This window comes from Lupinus angustifolius, chromosome LG09 (assembly GCF_001865875.1).
Source record: "Lupinus angustifolius cultivar Tanjil chromosome LG09, LupAngTanjil_v1.0, whole genome shotgun sequence".
NCBI classification, from domain to species: domain Eukaryota; kingdom Viridiplantae; phylum Streptophyta; class Magnoliopsida; order Fabales; family Fabaceae; genus Lupinus; species Lupinus angustifolius.
The window spans coordinates 1,342,724-1,364,024 of record NC_032017.1 but is presented as its reverse complement, the minus strand read 5'-3'; the positions used below and the strand labels follow the sequence as shown (position 1 = coordinate 1,364,024).

Here is a 21,301-nt window from a genome sequence, read left to right as displayed (position 1 = left end):
TGAAAGTGATAACATTAATTTAGAATAACTAAGTTTATTTCTAAATCATTAATGTGCATGTAATAATTTCTCCTTGTTTTTCAATTTTAATTTCTTTGATTATAGTATTATGGTTTCATGTGTACATAGCTTAATAATATTAGGTAACATGAGTCACTTTTCTAGAACATGAGTTTGAAGCAAGCAAGGTGAGTGATAGTGAGTTCCTTACTTATAAAAAAGGACAACCCACCTGATGCATAAATCTTTCAATGCTTCAACATAACATTTCTCAAATATTACCTTCATTCTTAAGGTTCTTTTGGTTGTTTATTAAGGAAAATGAGTAGTACTATTTCTTATATAATTAGATTTGTTAATAGTTGTATGTAGTTTTTTTTTTAATGAATTACTTATAAATGAATTACTTATATTCTACTTTTATTTTATTAATAATTTTATCTTCCCAATAAATTAATCTAAGGGTACCCAATAAATTAACAAAAAGAATTATTGTGCATAATTTTTTTTTAAAATTATCTTACAAAAAGACAAACTAAAACGTGAAAAAGGTGTTATAAAAGTATGGTAGTACTTACTAATATTTAGTCTTTGCCCATTTGTTTATTGCCATTCTTGTTCATAAAATTTTGATGGGTGTCAATAGGAAGTATTCCTATTTTATAACTATACATTTTCGTTTTTAGTAACTTTAGCGGTCAATAGTTAAAGTAGTTAGCTATATATAGCGACTCATGATAATAATAATTATTTGTCATTGAAGTCATGAGTTCGAGTTGCGAGAGATTCCTCTTTGTGGAGAATAAAATACTGTAGAAAGTATTTAAGTTGATGAGTGATACACTTAGTGTTTTATGGGTTAGAGAGGTCGCATGTCAAGACTATAATGTTACTAGTAGCATGCTTGTTTGAAAGGTCATATCAGAACTTAAGTGTTATACTTATCATAAGGTTATTACCTTTGAATTAACCAAACTAAAAACCTTTAGATTTGAATTTGTAAATTGACTATTAACAATGTTACACCTAAAAAACTTAGTGTTACAGACATTAACTTAACATAGAGGATAGATCCGTTTACACCTAATTTAAATTATATTAGTTATACTCAATTACATTCTTTAATCCAACAGATTAAAAGGGTGAGTGAAATAAGTGGTGAGAGAGAAAACGAGAAATCTTGAATAATTTTTAAGTTTTACCATTTTGATCCGTTGAATTTAAGAAAATGAATCACTAAAATTGAGTGTAACTAATATAACTTAACTTGGGTATAAACATCCCTCCCTATATATATAATTAAGGTTTAATAAGTTTTAAGTTGAGAGGAGTTTATAATATATAAAATATCTAATGATATCTTATTGTTAAACAATAAAAAGTATATTTGAAGAGGAAGAGTAAATCTAATATTGTATCATAATTATATTCTAAACTAGTTTAGATATCTCAAAACATATCAAAAGATCAAGAGTAAATTATACTGATATCCCCTGAGTTTTAGTGAAATTACACAAACTATCCCTCATTTTTTTACACCTACACAAACCTCCCCTATTTTTTATACTCATTACACTGACCACCCTACATAAGAAATAAGTGTAATATTTTAAACAAAAAATGTGATAAACGCAATTAAGTTAAATAAAACATGATATATTGTAGAGACAAGTCCAAATAATATATGAGTCAATATTTCTTTATTATTTTTTGGTTCGTTACACTATATTATAAGAGCGATTTAAACAATATTTCTTTAAAATTATTGATGCATTTTGTAACCAAAAATAATAAAGATATATTGATTTGTATATTATTTAGATTTGTCTACGATATATCATGTTTTGTTTAACTTAATTGCATTTATCACATTTTTTGTTTAAAAGATTACACTTATTTTTTATGCAAGGGTGATCAGTGTAATGAAAGTATAAAAACTAAGGGAGGTTTGTGTAGGTGTAAAAAAGTGAGGAGTGGTTTGTGTAATTTCACTAAAACTCAGGGAGTGTCAGTGTAATTTACTCAAAGATCAATTTCTCTATATATTATTTTTGTTTCATATAATTAGAGGGTCTAACATTAGTATAAATAGGGTAGAGTGTTATATCTTTTCCATCACATTATTTGCAAGAGTATTTTTTTCCACCTTCTCTTCTTAAGCCTAAGTAATAATTTCAACATACTTCATGACTATGGAGTGTTGTAATAGCTTTGGCCTTTGTAATGATGTTGCCTTAATCATCATTCTATTATTTCTAGAATTTATGAAAGTTGCCTTTATCATCTCTTATATAGCCCCATATGGTTTAAAGGGATTAATAGTCCTATATATTGCTTTATGGATGTATTGGCATTTCATAAATCATTTAGAAAGTGTAGGTATTGTACCTCTAGATGAAGGGCTACCCTCCAATTAGAGTACACTTTGAAGGTATAAGGAGTGAGAGACAACCCCACACAATAACCTTACAAATTAAAGTTTCAATCTTAGAAATAAGTGAATGTGTTATTTGCATTGAAGAATACAAGGAATGAAATACTATTCAACTTAATGGAGTAACATGTGCCCATGAATTTCATTCCTCTTGTATACTCAAGCTAGCCGATTATGCAGCTTATTGTCAATTCTATAAAGGTGAAATCTTAACTTTGGATTAACTGAAGGAGTATCATATCTTTATTACCTTACCTTACCCTACTTAGGTTTCTCACTCTCGCCATTGTGTTTTTTAATTATCTTGATTATTTTTGTCACATGTATTTTTCTTTTGAATATATTATAAAGATCATTTAAAATTGATAGAATTCTCCTTTTGGCAATCAAAATATATATTCCACAATTGCCGTTGTATATCACGCTTTGACGCATTCTATGATTCTTTTTCCCTTGCAGTTGAAATTTTAAGTAAGAACCTCCTAAACAGATGAAGATCTGCTGTTCCCAACCACGTTCTTAACTAATCACAATAAAGAAAAATTAATAAAATTATAAATATTTACTTTTTTTAACCGTGACATAAAATGATTGGTCTGTGACAAAATTTAGGACATGCTTTAGGACAGTAGATCCTTTTCCTCTAAACAAAAGTATATTGAAACTAACGTGACTGAAATCAATTCCTTTCTCAAACTAACTGCTTGTTTTTTTTGTAATTCTCTCATCATTGTACTTTTGTAATATCTTGTACCTAAGTACTTATTAATAAAACTGTCTTTTCCCATCAAAAAATCTAATCTAAGAGAAAAAGATTTTTCCCATGCAGTTTTCTTTTTTAATTATTGTTCAACTCAATAATTATTTTTTTATAAACATTAAAAATAAATTTTATTTAATGGACCAATTATGATAACTTAAGAGCATTCATATCAAAATATTCACTTAATTATTTTTCTAAATTCACTAACACAAGATCTGCCAATACTATGATTAGATAATGGCAATCTATGAGTAATAGGAGAAATCTAAAATTTCAATATATTTTGGAATAATTCACCATAGCTTCTGCTCATAAATGAATCATATTGTAAACCCATATTTGGAATGATTCATATTTTATAAATGAATCATCTAGATTTCAGAAATTCTTAGGAATGAACATTTGTTAACCCTAATATTAAAGTTGTCTCTCACGTCATGAATGTTAGAATAATTTGGTGTAACTCCAACCAAAAAGTTAATACATATGAGGAGGATTAGCCAAATTATTATAAATCACTTAATACTTTAATACAACACATAAGATGATAAATCAAAAAGATATAATTCTTCAAGAAACAACATCGAAAATAAATCAAGATAGATGGAGTAAAACAAAAGTTGAAAAATCCCAACCACTTGGTGAACCTCAATGACTCACACATAAACTCATTAGAAGAGCTTAAGAGCACAAAACAACATCTACTTGAAGATCAATTCTCAAGAGAGGTTAACATTTATAAAAAATTTAAATTATCATGTGGAATCGCCTTTCTTTATTTTAGAATATAAATTATAATATAATGTAAATACATATTTTGGAATCTAAATGTTTTCTTATGTGATTATCAACTTTTGGTGATTTTTATCTCAAAATTTTATTGAACAGTTTAAAAAGAATAACCTTGACAATATTGTTATAAAGTTTAACAAATTCAAAATTTAGGTAACTTTTAATATAAAAGTGTCCACAATAAAAAAAAAGGAAAATTCAAATAATTGTTACTTTTTTTACAAATTAAATTTGTGAAGAAAAAATGCATGTTGTGAGGTCCATCAGAGAATATGAACATGCTAATTATTAACAAGTCTTGCATATCTTATGCACCATTATATAAAGCCAATACTTCAACTCCTTTGGTGTACATCAACTTATGCATCAGTCAAGCCAATTTCGTGCCGAGAAATATTGCACCAGCATGCACCTGACTGAGGAAACCAACATGGATATGATTGAGGGAATTCGCACCAGCTTGACCGAGGCGCACAACAATCGGGCCGAGGGAATTCACACCAGTCTGACCGAGGCGACCGAGGCACATGATATTATATGCACCAAAATGACCGAGGCACAGAGCATCCTGACCGAGGCACAGAGCATCCTGACCGTGCCAATCAAGAGCATCCTGACCGATGACCATAGGGACATAACAGACCATGGCACTAACAATATGACCGAATCAGTTGTCCTTGACCAAAGCTATGTATTTAACAAACTTGTTTTTGTATAATTAACATATTTAACATGTGTCAAATTAGTGTATAGGTTAGTTAGGAAGTTGTTAGTTTAGTTAGGATTAATTGCTATATATAGGTAGTTCTCTTCTTCACTTACAAGATAATTCAATTATATTTTTTCAATATACATTCAATAAAAGATTAAGAGGTATTATTCATCTTGTTTCTTTCTTCCTTCTCTTGTTTGTTCTTGGATTATTAATCTAACCTTGTCAAGAGCTCATCATTTTCTTTGATTTTCACTACTTATTATTAATTACATAAAATTTACTACATTGGATAAAACCATTTACTATCCACTGAATTTTCAATCACGTCCACATCAATGTCCAAAAAGGAAGGGATATTATTTTTTGCAGTTATTATCTCCTACTTTATTAAAAAAAAATCAACAACCTCACGGACATTTATATATCTTACTATTTTAATCAATTAATTAAAAAATATAAGTTTTATTTTTTTATTTTTCAAAATTTTATGTAAAATTAATATTTAAACATCAAAATATTATTTTTGCTTTTTCAATTATAATGTGTATGACATTGTTGAGGAAGCAAATGTACATTGATGGCATGCAATAATAGGTTGAAGCGTAAGCATTCGAAAAAGAATGTAATATCTATATAATATTTGTGAAAAAATTATAGATAGTCAATACATAATTTATTATTTATTTGAATTACTTTTTTGAACCGTCAATGAGTCAATGATAATAAAATATGAATGATGAATAATATAATGACAATGTATAAAACTCAAAATTATTAGCGGAATTTTTCTCTTCCAAAAATTGAGTTTTACTTTATTTTTATTTTCAAATTTATCTTATGTTAAAAATAAAAAAAATGCTTGGTTGTTAAGAACTCTAGTCTATTTCAAGACACTATAATAAAAAGGAAATAAATATGTGAATTTGAATTACAAAAGGCAAATAAGTAGTTGACATAGTTGTGTAAGGCCCTGCTAGATCCTTAGGATAATCAAAATGTCAAAGTTCGATTCCTAGGAGCGATACTTGTTGAAAGAGGCATCCACACATCCTAAAAGGGATTAGTTCCTTGCCGAAAAGTGTTTGGGAATACCATTACTAGTACAAAATACAAAGACAAAATTTGAACTTTTTCCATATTCATAAAAATGAATGGCTTCTGATTTTAATGATGTGAAGTTTATTTAAGATTCTTTGTTATTTTTTTGGTCCAAACATTGTTGCTTGCTGGTCTAAGAAACAAAAACTTTTTCAGATCTAACACTGAAACTGAATTCCAAAGTCATGTTTTAGCATCTTAAGAAATGATTTGGATATAATCTCTATTTTCAGAACTTAAGTTTCATCATCAAAGGTTACTAATTTTTTTGTGAAAACCTAAGCACTATTTCCATATCTCGCAATCCTATCTTACACAATTAGGTCAAAAATATTGAAACATATCACAATATCTAGTAAGATATAGTAATAAATTACTAAAAAATGGTAATATGTTGATATTTATCATTCATTCATTACCCATTATTTAATTTTAAATAGAAAGAAAAAAACATAAATAATTAAATAGTTGATGATATACTGATCATATAAAATCATCATGACAATAATGTATAGATACTGAACTTGAAAGTTATATATATATTTGTATTGTGTTTATATAATATATCATACTATAACACATTATTTTTTATACGTACATAAGAAAATAGTATTTCATATAATATATATTTAGATATTTCCTGATGATTGGTGAAATATCAATTCTAGGATTTTGAATATCATGATTCTCACACATAATATAAAACAAGGATATAAAGTCATATCTGAATCTCTGAATTCATGGTCTCTGATCTACTCCTTTGATATACCTTTTGAGAGAGTTTTGGTATGATGATCTTCCTCAACCAAATCCTGAATTCTTTTTGGGACCTTCGTTTTCTCTCTAGTAGGGAGAGGTGAAAACTATTTGTGATTTGGTGTGTTGGGTATCCACTCATTAAGCCTATATCTGTTATCAGCTTTTACAAATCTATGAGATACTAGTAATTAGATCACTTATAATGTAACCCCTAAAATAAATAGTCGATATCATTGTATCAAATATATGATGCTCACCTTAATTAGAAATTATAAATTTCTAACAATCTCCCATTTGGGCTTCATATCTTCCTGATACAATTATATCACAGGTTCTTTAGGCGCGTATATGTATGTTATTTACAACTTCTCCTTAATACAATCTGGTCCATCTCATATATCAACTATGAAACCACCGCGACTTTCATCACATGCAAGCGTGACTCGACCACGATGATCACCATATTAATATACTCAATGACAAATATCAAATATGGATGAGTGAATGGAAATTTCATGCAATGTGAGTTCAAACATGTCTATTTCCAACTGGTTCTTCTTTGTTCTTTAGTGAGATCAATTCAAAGTCTTTAGTTGTAATACAATAGTTACAGTGCACAATGTCAAAATGGAGCAATAAACCATCTTCTTTATTATCCATAAAAAACTGTATATAACATCCAAAGTAAATCATAAAACATATAGACACCCACTAAACTAAGGTATCATAAGGAACATCACCCATATAAGCAACATGCTCATGAAAGACTTTAGGTACCAAAACCTTAGTGAATCAGCTAGCATAAAATTTGTCCTTATATGTTCTATGGAAATTTGTCCATTTTGAACACTTTCTTTCACAACCAGAAACTTTTGTGTCAATGAATTTTGACTTTGTAGAATTCCTATTGTTGTTGGAGTAAAGAACTGCAGACTTTTTGTCACAATAAATCCTCAATGGTCTTTCAATACCATCGACCACATGTAAACTAATGACAAAATTCCACAACCATATGCCATGATCTGATGATTCAAAACAAGCTATGAACTACGCAACCATGGTTGAAGGGGCTACGAGTGTTTGTTTTGCAGACTTCCAAGAGATAACATCTCCAGCCAATACAAACACATATCCAGAGGTGGATTGTCTACTATCTAGACATCCAGCAAAATCGGAGTCAGAGTACCCAATGATATCTAAATTCTCAAACCTCCGATAAGTGAGCATGTACTCATTTTCTCTCTTCAAGTAACGCATAACACGTTTGATTGTCTTCCAAGGATGCATTTCAGGATGACTCAAATATCTGCCCAAAACTCTCACAACAAATGTTATGTCGGGACGTGTGCAAACTCGAGCATACATTAGACTTCCTACTGCAGATGCATGAGGAATCTTTTGCATCTCGTATCTTTCAAGGTCATTATTGGGGCACTGTTCAAGACTAAATTTGTCTCCCTTAGCTATAGGGGTATCCTCTAGTTTACTATCTTTCATGCCAAATCTATCCAAGACTTTATCTATATAGCTTTCTTGTGATAAGCTTAGGATACCTTGAGAGCGATCTCTCAGTATCCGAATATCTAATACAAAAGAAGCTTCCCCAAGATCTTTCATTTCGAAATTCTTCGTTAGAAATCTCTTGGTCTCATGCAATAGTCTCATATCACTGCTAGCAAGCATTATATTATCGACATATAATACAAGGAAGATAAATTTACTCCTACTGAATTTATGGTATACACAATCTTCAACTTTATTTGCCTCTAACTTAATGAAATTTGTCATTCCATTGACGAAATCTTGTTTCAGCACATAGATGGATTTCTTTAATTTGCATACATAGACTTTGAGCCAACTGACACAAAGTTTTCTGGTTGCACCATATAGATTGTTTCCTTAATGTCATCATTAAGAAAGACAGTCTTAACATCCATCTGATGTAGCTCTAAATCAAAATGAGCTACTAGTGCCAATATTATTCTAAAAGAATCCTTCAAAGATACTGGAGAGATGATTTCTTTATAATCAATGTCTTCTTTCTGAGTGGAGCCTTTAACAACTAGACGAGTTTTATATCTGTCAATATTACCCTTTGAATCCTCTTGGTTTTAAATATTCATTTGCAACCAATAGGTTCTGCACCTTCAGGTAATTTGACAAGATCCCAAACGTCATTATCATGGATAGACTTCATCTCATTCTTCATGGCATCAATCCACTTTTAAGAGTTAGAACTTTTCATGGCTTGACATAAGTTCAATGGATCATTTTCTGTTAACCCAATGTCATCCTCATGTTCTTGAAGAAATACAATATAATCATCAGAAATTGCACTTCTCCTCTCTATAGTGGATCTCCTTAATGACATTTCTACTTCTTGAGGTTGTTGAATTTGTTCCATAGGTACTTGAGGGAGAACCTCATTGTTGTCTTGTTCTGAAATATTGTCAGGGACAATATTGTGAACATTATCTTCTATTACCGAATTTATTCCTTCAATGGTAATAGACACAAAAACTTGATCACTACTAGTGACAGGTTCTTCCTCAAAGAAAATATTCATTTTGTTCTCTTCCTTCCCAAAATCAACTTCCTCAAGAAATCTTCCATTTCCTGTCTAAAAAAAGAGTCTTGAAGTGGGATCATAAAAAGAGTCTCAAAAAAGAGTTTTAAATTAGTAACAATCAAATTGGAATTAATACATTAAAAAGCCACTTTTAATCTACATATTTCACTTTTACACTCTCTTCCTTTATAATTGTTGAATAAGAGTAAGAATTTGTGTTCACCCATTTACAATGTGGTGCATGAGGGGTAATGAAGCAAACAAGAAGTTTCTAAGGTATCAATTATTATAAGGTGAAATATTTTCTTTTTAAGAACTAATAGGTATTTCCCTAATTCATTTTATAGTGTCCATGAATTAAGTTTCCGTATACTGATTATGGCCACATTAATAAAAGACAAAGAATGGTTGAACGCAAATTCTTATTCTTACTCTATAGTTAAAAATGAAGAGGATGTAAAAGTAAAATTAAGTAGATTAAAACTGATTTTGTAAAGTAATTTAATGTGTTTAATTTTGATTTTATTGTTATTAATTTAAAATTTCATGTACGTAGGGACCAATTTTACTAATAATTAAATTTTAAGGAGTAATTAGGAAGAAAAAATAGTTTAAGGTATATACTTGCAAAACACAAAGTTTAAAGGAGTTTTGTGAATTTTCCCTTAATATTATAATGGCAATTATAATAATAATAATAATATTAAATAATAGTAATTAATGATTATTAAATAATTAATTGGAAAAATGTAGTTTTATGCATTATTCTGAATTTTTAGGTAACTTTTTCTTTGGTAAATAATAAAGATGAATTAGAACGAATGAAATTGATTATTTTATCATATTTGGTGGCTATTAGATAAAGAATAAAAAACTAATATACATTTTTAATTATTGATTTGTTGAAACTCATCAGTAATTATAGAATCTTTTTGTTCGTTTCTAAGAGAAAATATTTTTATGAATATAGGACGTATAAAATATTATTATGAATATAGGACGTATAAAATATTATTCAGTTCGTTTCTTCATATTATTATCCTTTTTGAAAGCCTGTGATACATTGTTTTTGTTCACCAAAACAACTATCTTAAAAATATAAAAATCTTTGTCATAATTACTAATTATCGAAAGGATAAATAATAAACCTTAGGGTTAATAATAATTATAATCAGGATAATCAAAATGATAAATACTAAATCTTTATGATAATTATAAAAAAAATAAAAAATTAATTAGGGATAATAAAAAATATAAACTCAAATCTTTGTGAAAATTATAAGAAAAATTATCTTTTAATTAAATATTGAGTAACAAGTTTCTATTCAAATAAATAGCAATTATTTTAATGAAATTATAATAAAGGTGGAGGAAAGATCATGTTGACTGACTTTTTTTCTTGGGATCTTCTTTTAAATGGTCGTCATATATTATTTATGTTCTTTAAAGTTTTAATTTAAATTCTATATTAGAATATTTAAAGATGAAGAAATGTTTGTGATGTTTCATTTTTTGTTCATATCATCTTTTGAACAATAATAATATGTTACTTTAGTTCTTAAAATTCAATTCCTTATAAAAATAAAACGTGAAGTAGTAAGTGAAAATCCCTTATGATGATAAATAATTATTAATAAACAAAATAAATAATGATAAAATAAAAGAAATTCTTTAATTAATAAATAGAAAATGAAATAAATACAAATCCTTTTTAATTAATATGAAACTAAAAATCATTTAATATCAAATTATATTAATATTGGAGGAAAGGTCTGATCATCCACTTCTTTTTCATAATTTATTCTTTTGTGATACCTTACTTTTTTCTCTAGTATTCTTTTCTATAAAAGATATAAAAATAATACTTACATTAAGAATTGATGAAGAATTGTAATAATTCTCTTCTTTCCTTCCACTGGTGATTTGAATAGTCAACAAGCTACTTCAATTTCATTCTTTAAATTAAAAGATACCTAACAAATTAAACAATTTTCCACCAAAAATTATGTAGTCTTGATTTCCTTATTGGTTTTGGAGTTATATATGGTAGGAGTAGGATAAACATTTGTCAAACATAAAAGTAAAAATCATATTTATTGTATTATGTAAATAAATAAAAAATTATATGAAATAAACAAACAACTTTGATATATATTTTGGTCCATGCAATTAAGAAGGACACCATCTTAGCACGAATGAATATGGTGCTAATACATTTTCTGATCCATAATAACTCTCGAACTTCATAAATTTTACTTTTAGATTAACACCTTTCAAAATTTGATATGAAGTATTCTACATTTTGACCACAAAAGTACAACTTAAAACTTTACTAATAATTTTATTTATAAGTTTAATAATAATTTTACAATGTTAAATAATTGAAAGGAAATTTTGTATTTGCAATGGTTTTGAATTTGGAGTTTAAATTAATGTAACATTTGTTTTGGAATGAAGTATTTTTTTACAGTTTATGAGTATTGAACCCGTCTTTCAAAAGATTTACTCTCACTTCCTACCTTCTCAAGTTTACTTATATTTTATTTTATCATATTTATAATAATAAAACTTTGAGTTAGTAGTTGCAAAAAACATGGAGTTACATGTAAAATGATTTTCTGTCCCAAAATATTTTTGTCCCTGTGTTTTTAACCAATTAAACTTCACAAAATAATATTAAATATTAATTTCTATTTTTATAATTTTTCATTTTAAATGAATGAAACTTTCCAATTATTTGGGACACAAATTAGGACATGAATAAGAATATATGATCCTCATCTTTGTTACGTAAGCTAATCTTTATGATTAAACAAAATATGTTAATATTATTAAAGCTTTTATAGAAATTACAGGAATACAGCTTTTTTAATGGAAAAGTAGGTTGAGATAAGTATAAATTAAAATACATTAATGTAATATTTAATTACTTAGAAACATTATATTACTATTATATTTATATTCCTAATATTATTATTATATATATACTCCCCAAGTCTAATATTTCTGAATAACTATTTGTTCTCCAACAAGATGAATAACGAGCTTGTATCTACTTGGTGCAACCTTAATTCTTCAGTGCCATCATCTTATGTGCACCCAGAGGATAAAAGGCCTGCCAATTCTATTATCAATACTGAAGAGAAAATTCCAGTGATTGATTTTGGTGGACATGATCGTGCTCATATCATAAGAAACATTATAAGTTCAGCTGAAAATTATGGATTTTTTCAGGTACACATTTTTTATTGTTGTCTTATTTCTCTACTATTTCCACCTTTTTGTTTCTTCATTTTATCATTATATATAGGGATCAACATAGGCGGGTTGGGACGAGTTAAGGCTTGTTTCTTACTCCGCTCTAAATGTTGCCCGAGTTATTTTTTAATCTGAACTTATACTCGAAGCTAATCTGGCCATAAATATGGGTTGGATTAATCTTTAAACTCGAACCCGACCCTAGACCTAATTAAATATAATGCATGCTCATTTTAGATAAAGTATTCTCAGTATTATTTATTATTATGAATATCTAATTTGACATATAAAATTATATATGTATATACATTATTAATCATGTACATATGATTAAAAAATTATAAAATTAATAATACTTTTGACCAAACACGTGTCATTACTTTATACACATCTGAATAGAAACATATACAAACATGATGAGTGAGTGATCATGAGATGGGTTAGGACGAGTCATGTTTGGTTCATATTTGGCCCTAAATATTGACTAAGTCTATTTTTTGAACCTGAATTCATTCCTAAATTCGATGAGTCTCAACCCCATTCGGGCCAATCATAATTGAATCATATCAAGTGAGTGGGTAGGGGCGAGTCATACTCACTCCGAGTCATATATGTTTGCATGTGTGTCTCAAGAACTTGTTAATAATTTGAATGAATGCTATGCCAGTTGTTTTTTCATCTAGTTGTAAGGTGATGAGAGAGATTAAGATAAAATTTCAACTTTTTTTCTTCAAAAAATTTAGTCTCAACCTTGTACTTAATTTTTATGCATAATTTGAAGTATAAAAAGGTGGCAAGACTCACTTATTGACATTTAGTGTAGTTTGATAAAGATAAACAAACACAACTTTACTTCAATATAACTATGATGAGTGTCAAAAAAATGTATGAAAATAAATGCAACCACAATTTAAAACGTATAATTAAAAAACATGAAAGATCCATTCTTAATTACTGAAAATGCATTTTTAGTTTTGATGTGGTTCCATGTTAAGTTAATTAATCTAAAGTAATTAATATGATGCAGGTTATCAACCATGGAGTTTCTAAGGAGTTAATAGACAATACATTGAATATTTTCAAGGAATTCCATGCCATGCCTGTGGATGAAAGGGTAAGTGAAACTTCTAAAGATCCAAATGGAAGTTGCAAATTGTATACAGGAAGTGGAAGATACTGCAGTGATGTGGCTAGATATTGGAAGGATTCACTGCAACATCCTTGTCCACCTTCTGGAGAATTCATGCAGTATTGGCCCGAGAAACCACTCGGATATCGGTAAAACGTTGACTAATGTTTTAAATTGTAGTTGTGGTCGTAATTATATTGTGTTTATATAATTGCAGGAAACGAATTGAGGCGGAAATTTCCAAACCATAATATTTATATAATTATAATTGTAGTTATAGAGTGCAATTTAAAACATCTATATAACCTAATTACGTAAAAAAAAATTATAAGGTAAATTAATCATGTGTTTTTATTTCATTATTACATTTATTTTTATACTTTTAATAACTACCTCAAACGTTATATATGATTGGTTGATAGTGTAAATAATGTAAAAAATTATAAAAACTTGCATATGATGTCATCATGATATAATTAAAAATTAAAAGTTGAGTAAGCCTTCTTAAAAACTTTCCTTTTATCTATTGCCTTTTTTCATGTATTTTTGGTAAAAAGGACGAAGTAGATAAAAAAATTTAGAAGTTCAATTCATTTAACATGGATTCAATTGGTTGACAAAAATGATTTTTCTTGTAGTTGATACTTAATGAAAATTTCACTATTATTTTATGTATTTCGTTCTAGTTCATAGATCCATCCCAGCTTGAGATGTTTTCGGATGGGTGATATGATTAGCTCTAAATTGTGTAGTTATTAAAGAAAAAGATGCATACAATTATATAGTTGAAGAATGTGTGAATATATCATCTACTATTGATATTTTATTATTATTAACTATTAAATATTGAGGGTTCATCATATAATATATATATAAATAAATAAGAGAGATCCGTTTACACCCAAGTTAAGTTACACTAGTTACATTCAATCTCAATCATTCATTTTCTTAAATCCAACGAACCATAATGATGAGTGAATTGAAATAAATGATGAAAGAGAAAAAGAGAACTCTTAAATAATTTTTAACTCTAACTCATTTAGTTCGTTAGATCTAAGAAAATAGATTACTGAAATTGAATTTAACTAATGTAACTTAAATATAAATGAATCTCTCATCATATATATATATATGTATAATAACACACGTTAAAGATATTAATTCCTTGCTCGATACTATTAGTTAACATAAATATTACTTATAGGAGGAAAATCATCAAAGGATTGGACAAAGTTTTTTCCATTATTTTCATTTTATTTATTTTTGGTGAAAAATTTCCTTTTAGGTGCAAAATTTTTATTTATTTAAAAGTATTGAAAAGAAAATTTTTAGAGTACTATATTGAGATTATTCTTTTGCCATTTTTCAGTGAAATTGTGGGGAAATATACCCAAGAATTAAGTACACTAGGGCTCAAAATCTTGGAGCTTATTTCTGAAGGGTTGGGACTTGATCCAGAATACTTTAATGGTGATTTCACTGCAAAACCAGTGGTGATATCTCATCACTACCCTCCTTGTCCAGAACCAGGTCTAACATTGGGAGCATCAAGCCACAAAGACCCTAACATTCTCACCATTTTGCTTCAACAAGAAGGTATCATTGGACTTCAAGTCTTCAAAGATGGTGCATGGATTCCTGTTCAGCCAATTCCTGGTGCCTTTGTGGTTAACATGGGATTTATGTTACAGGTAATTTCTTACCCTTTTTTTTATCGGCAGTTGTTAGTTGTTAATATGTTAGTATTTTTGACCAATTTAATACCGATTTTAGTGTTAAGTATAGTTATATTCTCACTTTTTACATTATAATTATATATAGTAATTTTATGTGGAACTTGGTATGTGCTATGTTGAATTTGATAACCAATGTATGAGTTAAATGAGAGACTACAATAATCTTTGAATATTAAATAAGTCATAACATAGAAAACAAATCACTTCCCTTGCTTATTTAGCTTAATTGTATTATATGTAGAAAGAAATGGTATTTTTTTTCAGTAATATATCAAAAACTTATTTAATTTCCAGAATAATTTGGTACTGATCAATTAGTTGAATCTTTTTTCTTACCTACAAAAAGATCATATCTAGCATCAACCCTCCAATAATTTTTGGATATTATTTTGCAATTATTAATGAGCATCATTTATAGATTTATAGATCATAGACAAGTTATTAAAATTCAAATTATTTTGTATCATATTAGAACTAATCATGATAGTTTAGTTAACGAACAAATGTCCATTATCTCAAATCATGTCTCATACATTGTCTCACACCAATGATAATGAAACAAAAACAATAATAATAATTTAATGAAAATTTAATTGTCACATGTTTGCATTGGCACGAACAACATATAAGAAAGGATCTGAGACATCAAATATCGGTTCCACTTAATCTATAAGTTTTTCTTACAAAATCTAACATTATATAACTGATATAGATCATTACAAATGGAAGGCTCATTGGTGCTTTACACCGGGTTGTAACAAATTCAACCACATCAAGACACACTATTGCTTATTTCATCAACCCAACAGAAGAATCCATTGTTGAACCTGCAAAGTCTGTGATAAGTTCAACTTCCCCACCAAAATATCGACCTATGACATTTGGAGAATTGAAATGGAATTTCATGAACAAGGGACCTTCCTTTGCAGCAGAATTGGGTGATGATATAAAAAGTTCTTGAATAAGTGGATTATATGTGCCACCTTTTCTTTGAGTTTATGTAATAAGTGGGCATCAATAAATTCATGGGCTATGCAATCCTATCAACTATTATCTTGTAACTTTTACTTTGTGAAAGATTAAGGGTATATGGCCAAACTTTATGTACAATCTTTCTCTTAATATGTTGTTTTCTTTAAGATGAACTTGATATTTTGCTTTGTGTGGTTCATGGCCAAATAGTTTTAATTAATTAATTCTAAACTTCCAACTATTTACATTAACAATGAATTGCTATCCAAAAGAAGATCATTATTATTGTAAATATGGTTGAGAATAGCTTCATTCTAGATTATTTAACATGTAAAAAATATTGTTTCAGACTATTGAAAAGTACAGTTTAAGGTGGATTAAAGAAATGTGTTAAGAATAACTTCATTTAATCCCACATCTGAATTTCCACATTTTTTATTATTCAAAAGTCTCTCAACCAAACCAACAACTTTGAAAAACCTTTTGAAAACCAACTTGAATTAGTAATTTGATATTGAAAGGTTGAGTTAACAAGTCTCTGTGGATACGACAACACCTTACCCTTTTACTTGTTTGCGACAACTGAGGTAAAATTTTATACACCTATTTGCACGGTGATAGCATGTATGCAATTTTGGAAGGAGAGTAACTCACATTTAAGGGGAGATGTTGAGTATTCCAAATATGAAGAAGTCTCACATTGTGCATGAATGATTAAGTTGAATAACATATAAGTTGGTGAACTCATATACCTAATATCTTAAAGTTTTTAATCAAAATGTGATGTCAAACTCATTTATATGTATTTTTTACTTAACTCATGGAATAATACTTTAGTTCACCGATAAAGATCTCCAACAATCTTTACTATATAATTTTCTATACTCTAGAATTCTCCTTTGAAACATATAAATAGCCTATAGTACTACTCAATTTGGACCATTTAAGAATTTGAATTTCCACAACAGAGAATGCTTTCTCCCTTTTCTTCTTTGCAGTTACTGCCAAGTGCCAACCAAACTTTTGGTATTTACACTTATTCCGAGAAGCTTATAGAAATAATATTTGAACCCCTCAACTCTATTAAATGTCACTATAATCCCACACCCTTTTGAAATGATACTTTAACCCTATATTTTTTATAAATACCATTTTGACCTCATAGTTGAGTTTAATTACATGTTATATACTCACTACAAAAAAAATATCGTGTTAACCATGATTAAAATCGTGGCTAATGCACTAAAAATACCATGGCAATATATATTAGTTACGGTTTAGGCAACAATAGTTATCAATGAAATTGCAAAATATTAGCAACAGTTAGTTTATACTATAGCTACTCAGTTTTAAAATGTGGTAACATTACTTTAAACACAACTTATTTTATTCTGCCACACTTGTCTCGTAGCTAAATTATTATACATAAATGATTTTCCAAATTTTAGTTATTGCTAAATTATTTACATTATTAATTTGCCACAAATTACCCATGGCTAATGTATTATAAATAATTAATTTGCCACAATTCAACCGTCCCTAATTTATTAAACATAATTGATTTGCCACAATTTATCATTGGCTAATATATTTCAATTATTTTCATTTATATTCCGGCTCGTGATGCATTAATTGTTGAACCATCTTTATATTCAACAATATAATGGTAAATTTTTAAATGAAATTAAATATTTTCTAGATATTAATAATAGTAATATAATTATTATATCATTAGAAAAAATAATTCTTATATATTTATCAAATGTTTAACATTTATAACTCCTAATGATAAATCAAATTACAAAATAATAAATTATTGTTTGCTCATAATATTTAAGCAACCATAACTAAGAAAATGAAACATATCGGATGAAAGTAGATAGCTTACTACCAAATTTGATGAAACACCTGAAGTGGCGACATTTTCTGGATGTTGAGGTAAATGCTTCAATAACTTATCATATAAAAATAAATTTTCTTAAGACTATTGATAAAATAAAAAATTCATGATAGTTGAGAGAGGCAAAGTTAGACTTTTAAAATTAGAAACAAATTAATAAAATTGAAAAAGAAGAATATAAACATCAAAACTAGTTAAATAATAGGACATGAAACCTACATGATCAAACAAAAATGATATATGGGTCTAGAGCTAATTCCTGCATGTAATGCATGCAATTAATAGTCTACATTATTAAGTGGCAAAAACTTCAGTAGTTCATAAATGTCTTTACTAGCCAAATCATATAAAGAAAACTAATGAACTAAATACATAGCTAACCTTAAAACTTCACATGTCTTTAATCACCCAAGGCTAGAAATGGTGTTCAGTGTAAAAACATGAAAGATCATAGAGTTAATTACACTGAAACCTCATGAGTTTTAGTAAATTACACAAACCACCCCTTACTTTTCTGCACCTACACAAAACGCCCCTAGTTTTTATACTTTCATTACACTAATCACCCCCACATGATAAATAAGTGTAATATTTTAAACAAAAAAATGTGATAAATGCAACTATGTTAAACAAAACATGGTATATTGTGAGAAAAATCCAAATAATATACAAATCAATGTATCTTTATTATTTTTGATTATAAAATGCATCAACAATTCTAAAGATATATTGTTTAAATTGTTCTTATATTATATCGTAATGAACCAAAAATAATAAAGAGGAATCAACTCATATATTATTTTGACTTGTCTCCACAATATACCATGTTTTGTTTAACTTAATTGTTTTATCACATTTTTTGTTTAAAAAATTACATTTATTTCTTATGCAGAGGTGGTCAATGTAATGAAAGTATAAAAATTAGGGGGGTCTATGTAGGTGTAGAAAAGTAAGGGATAGTTTGTGTAATTTCGCTAAAACTCAGGGGATATCCGTGTATTAATAAAATGTAATGCTAGTAACTCATTTATTACATTGGGCCTCATACTTAGCATATAAGCATCTAAAACTTGTTACACCATGTCATAAGGGCCATAATCTATAGGAACCTAAGTGTTGAACACATAACAAATTTATAAGTAATATAAAAGTTAAGATTTTTCAATGCAGGCTTCTAAGTGGCCTATTGGTTTGTTACTTTGCATTCAACCTTTAGGTCCTTAGTTCAAAGCCTGCATAGAGAGAGATTGTGGTGGTGTTTCAACTTCAGCTTTGATCATAAATGAAAATGAGGTATTCTAAAATACCTCTCTTTTGTTTTTGTTTTTATAATTACTAGTATATGGATATGCACTTTATACCTACCGACCTTTATTCTTATTTTTTAGTATTAAAATTTTTATTTTTATATATTTTATTTTGGTCACATTTTTTGTATTGAGTGTATATTATATTATAATTTCTGTGATAATTATAATGTAGAGTGTAATTTTTATGCATTTTCAATGTAAAAATTTATATACAATCAATATATTATCTATCATTCATTTTTACTACTTAATTCTTATATTTGATGATTAAATATTAATGGTAGATGATACAAGCTGGAGAAAAATCTTACAATGCATATATATTTTTCCTTCTATTTTGAGCAAACAAATGGGTGTAATTGCGTGGATCTTTAAGGATGGTGTAAATATTTGAAACATGAGGTAAGGTAAATATAATAAACTTAAACTTCAAATATATGAATGTAATTTCCTCTTTAATATTATTATAATCAATGTTGTGAAAATCGGATTGGGTGATCCAATAGTTAACTGGACTTGAAAATAGTTCTAGTTTGTAGTTTTAATCAAATGAGGGGTTAAACCACTTTGAATTGAGAAATTCTATCTGATCGTGTTAAACCTTATTAAACTGGAATAATATGGAAACTGAATAAGATGATTCACTTAAAAAAATTAAAACAATGCTTTTATATTTTGTTTTACTCTAGTTCAAAAAAGATATATATATATATATATATATTACTTCTATAATTATGTATAATTATTAATTATATAAAATTTTACATTTATATATAATTTTATATATAAATAATTACTAATTATATATAAATTATTCTGTATGTAACTTTTGCGATGTGATATATCTAGCTCTGTTTTGAAAACATTATAACAACAATTATACATTCCTCGAAAGTAGTGAGAATCATACAAATACACGTTAACCCATTTGTATATATTTACTCCTAAGCTGCTAATCTTGAACATGGAAATGGTGATAGAGAAGATTATTATGATTTTTTAAGTGGAGGAATACTAAACTTTGGATCTCGTTCACAATAATGTATATAGATGAATTATATTTTATCAATTCAGTCGCTTAAAAGGAGTATTATTAAACTCAGACTGATAGATGATTTGGTTAGGATATTGAATTAATTAGTTACTGGTTGGACTAGTGTGTTAATGATTGAACTGGTTAACTCAGTTTAACTAAATTTATAAAAAAAAATTATAATACTAATTAACGTTATTTAATAATTATGTATTTGAAATTTAAAAACATTATCATACTTAATTAAATAACCAACAAATAATTTTATTACTATAAAAGCCACAAACAAATTGAAAATACCATTAAATTACATAAGTTAAAATTTAATTAAACAATGAAAGTTTTATTATATTATAAATTAACAAATGATAAATATAATTACAAATAAGTTAAAAGTTTTTTCATCTCAAAATGACATTGTTTTGGTTGTTTTTAAAAAATATTTTTTTTATTGACTCGGGCAATCCAACTGATCTGACTATCCAACTGATCGAGTTGAACCAAGTCAATCTAATTTTGATGTAAAACTAGTTAGATAAGAGGCTCGGATCAATCAGATGTCCGACTACAAGTTGAACCAGTCAGACCCACGGATTTGAGTCTAGTTTTATAACAATGCCTAAAAGTGAGTTTATGACATCATGGTACTTTTTAAAACTTATATTTATAGTTAGAAATATATATACTTTGATTGAGAGAATTTTTTTCCAGACAAGTGTTATGGGTACTGATTCATTATACAAAAAGGTCAACCAATTTTAGCAATACAGTTTATCCATTAATATAATACATTCTAGATATAAAAGTTTTTAACCAATTTTAGCAATACAATT

The 21,301-nt window shown here is 27.7% G+C and overlaps 1 protein-coding gene across 1 annotated transcript; it reads left to right on the top strand.

Annotated features, from left to right (window-relative positions):
* LOC109356116 (hyoscyamine 6-dioxygenase-like) lies at positions 12,163-16,337 on the top strand. The gene is made up of 4 exons (XM_019599452.1): positions 12,163-12,364; positions 13,416-13,666; positions 14,887-15,208; positions 15,966-16,337. The coding sequence occupies exons 1-4, from the start codon at positions 12,164-12,166 to the stop codon at positions 16,212-16,214; spliced, it is 1,023 nt and encodes a 340-aa protein (XP_019454997.1). The 5' UTR covers position 12,163; the 3' UTR covers positions 16,215-16,337.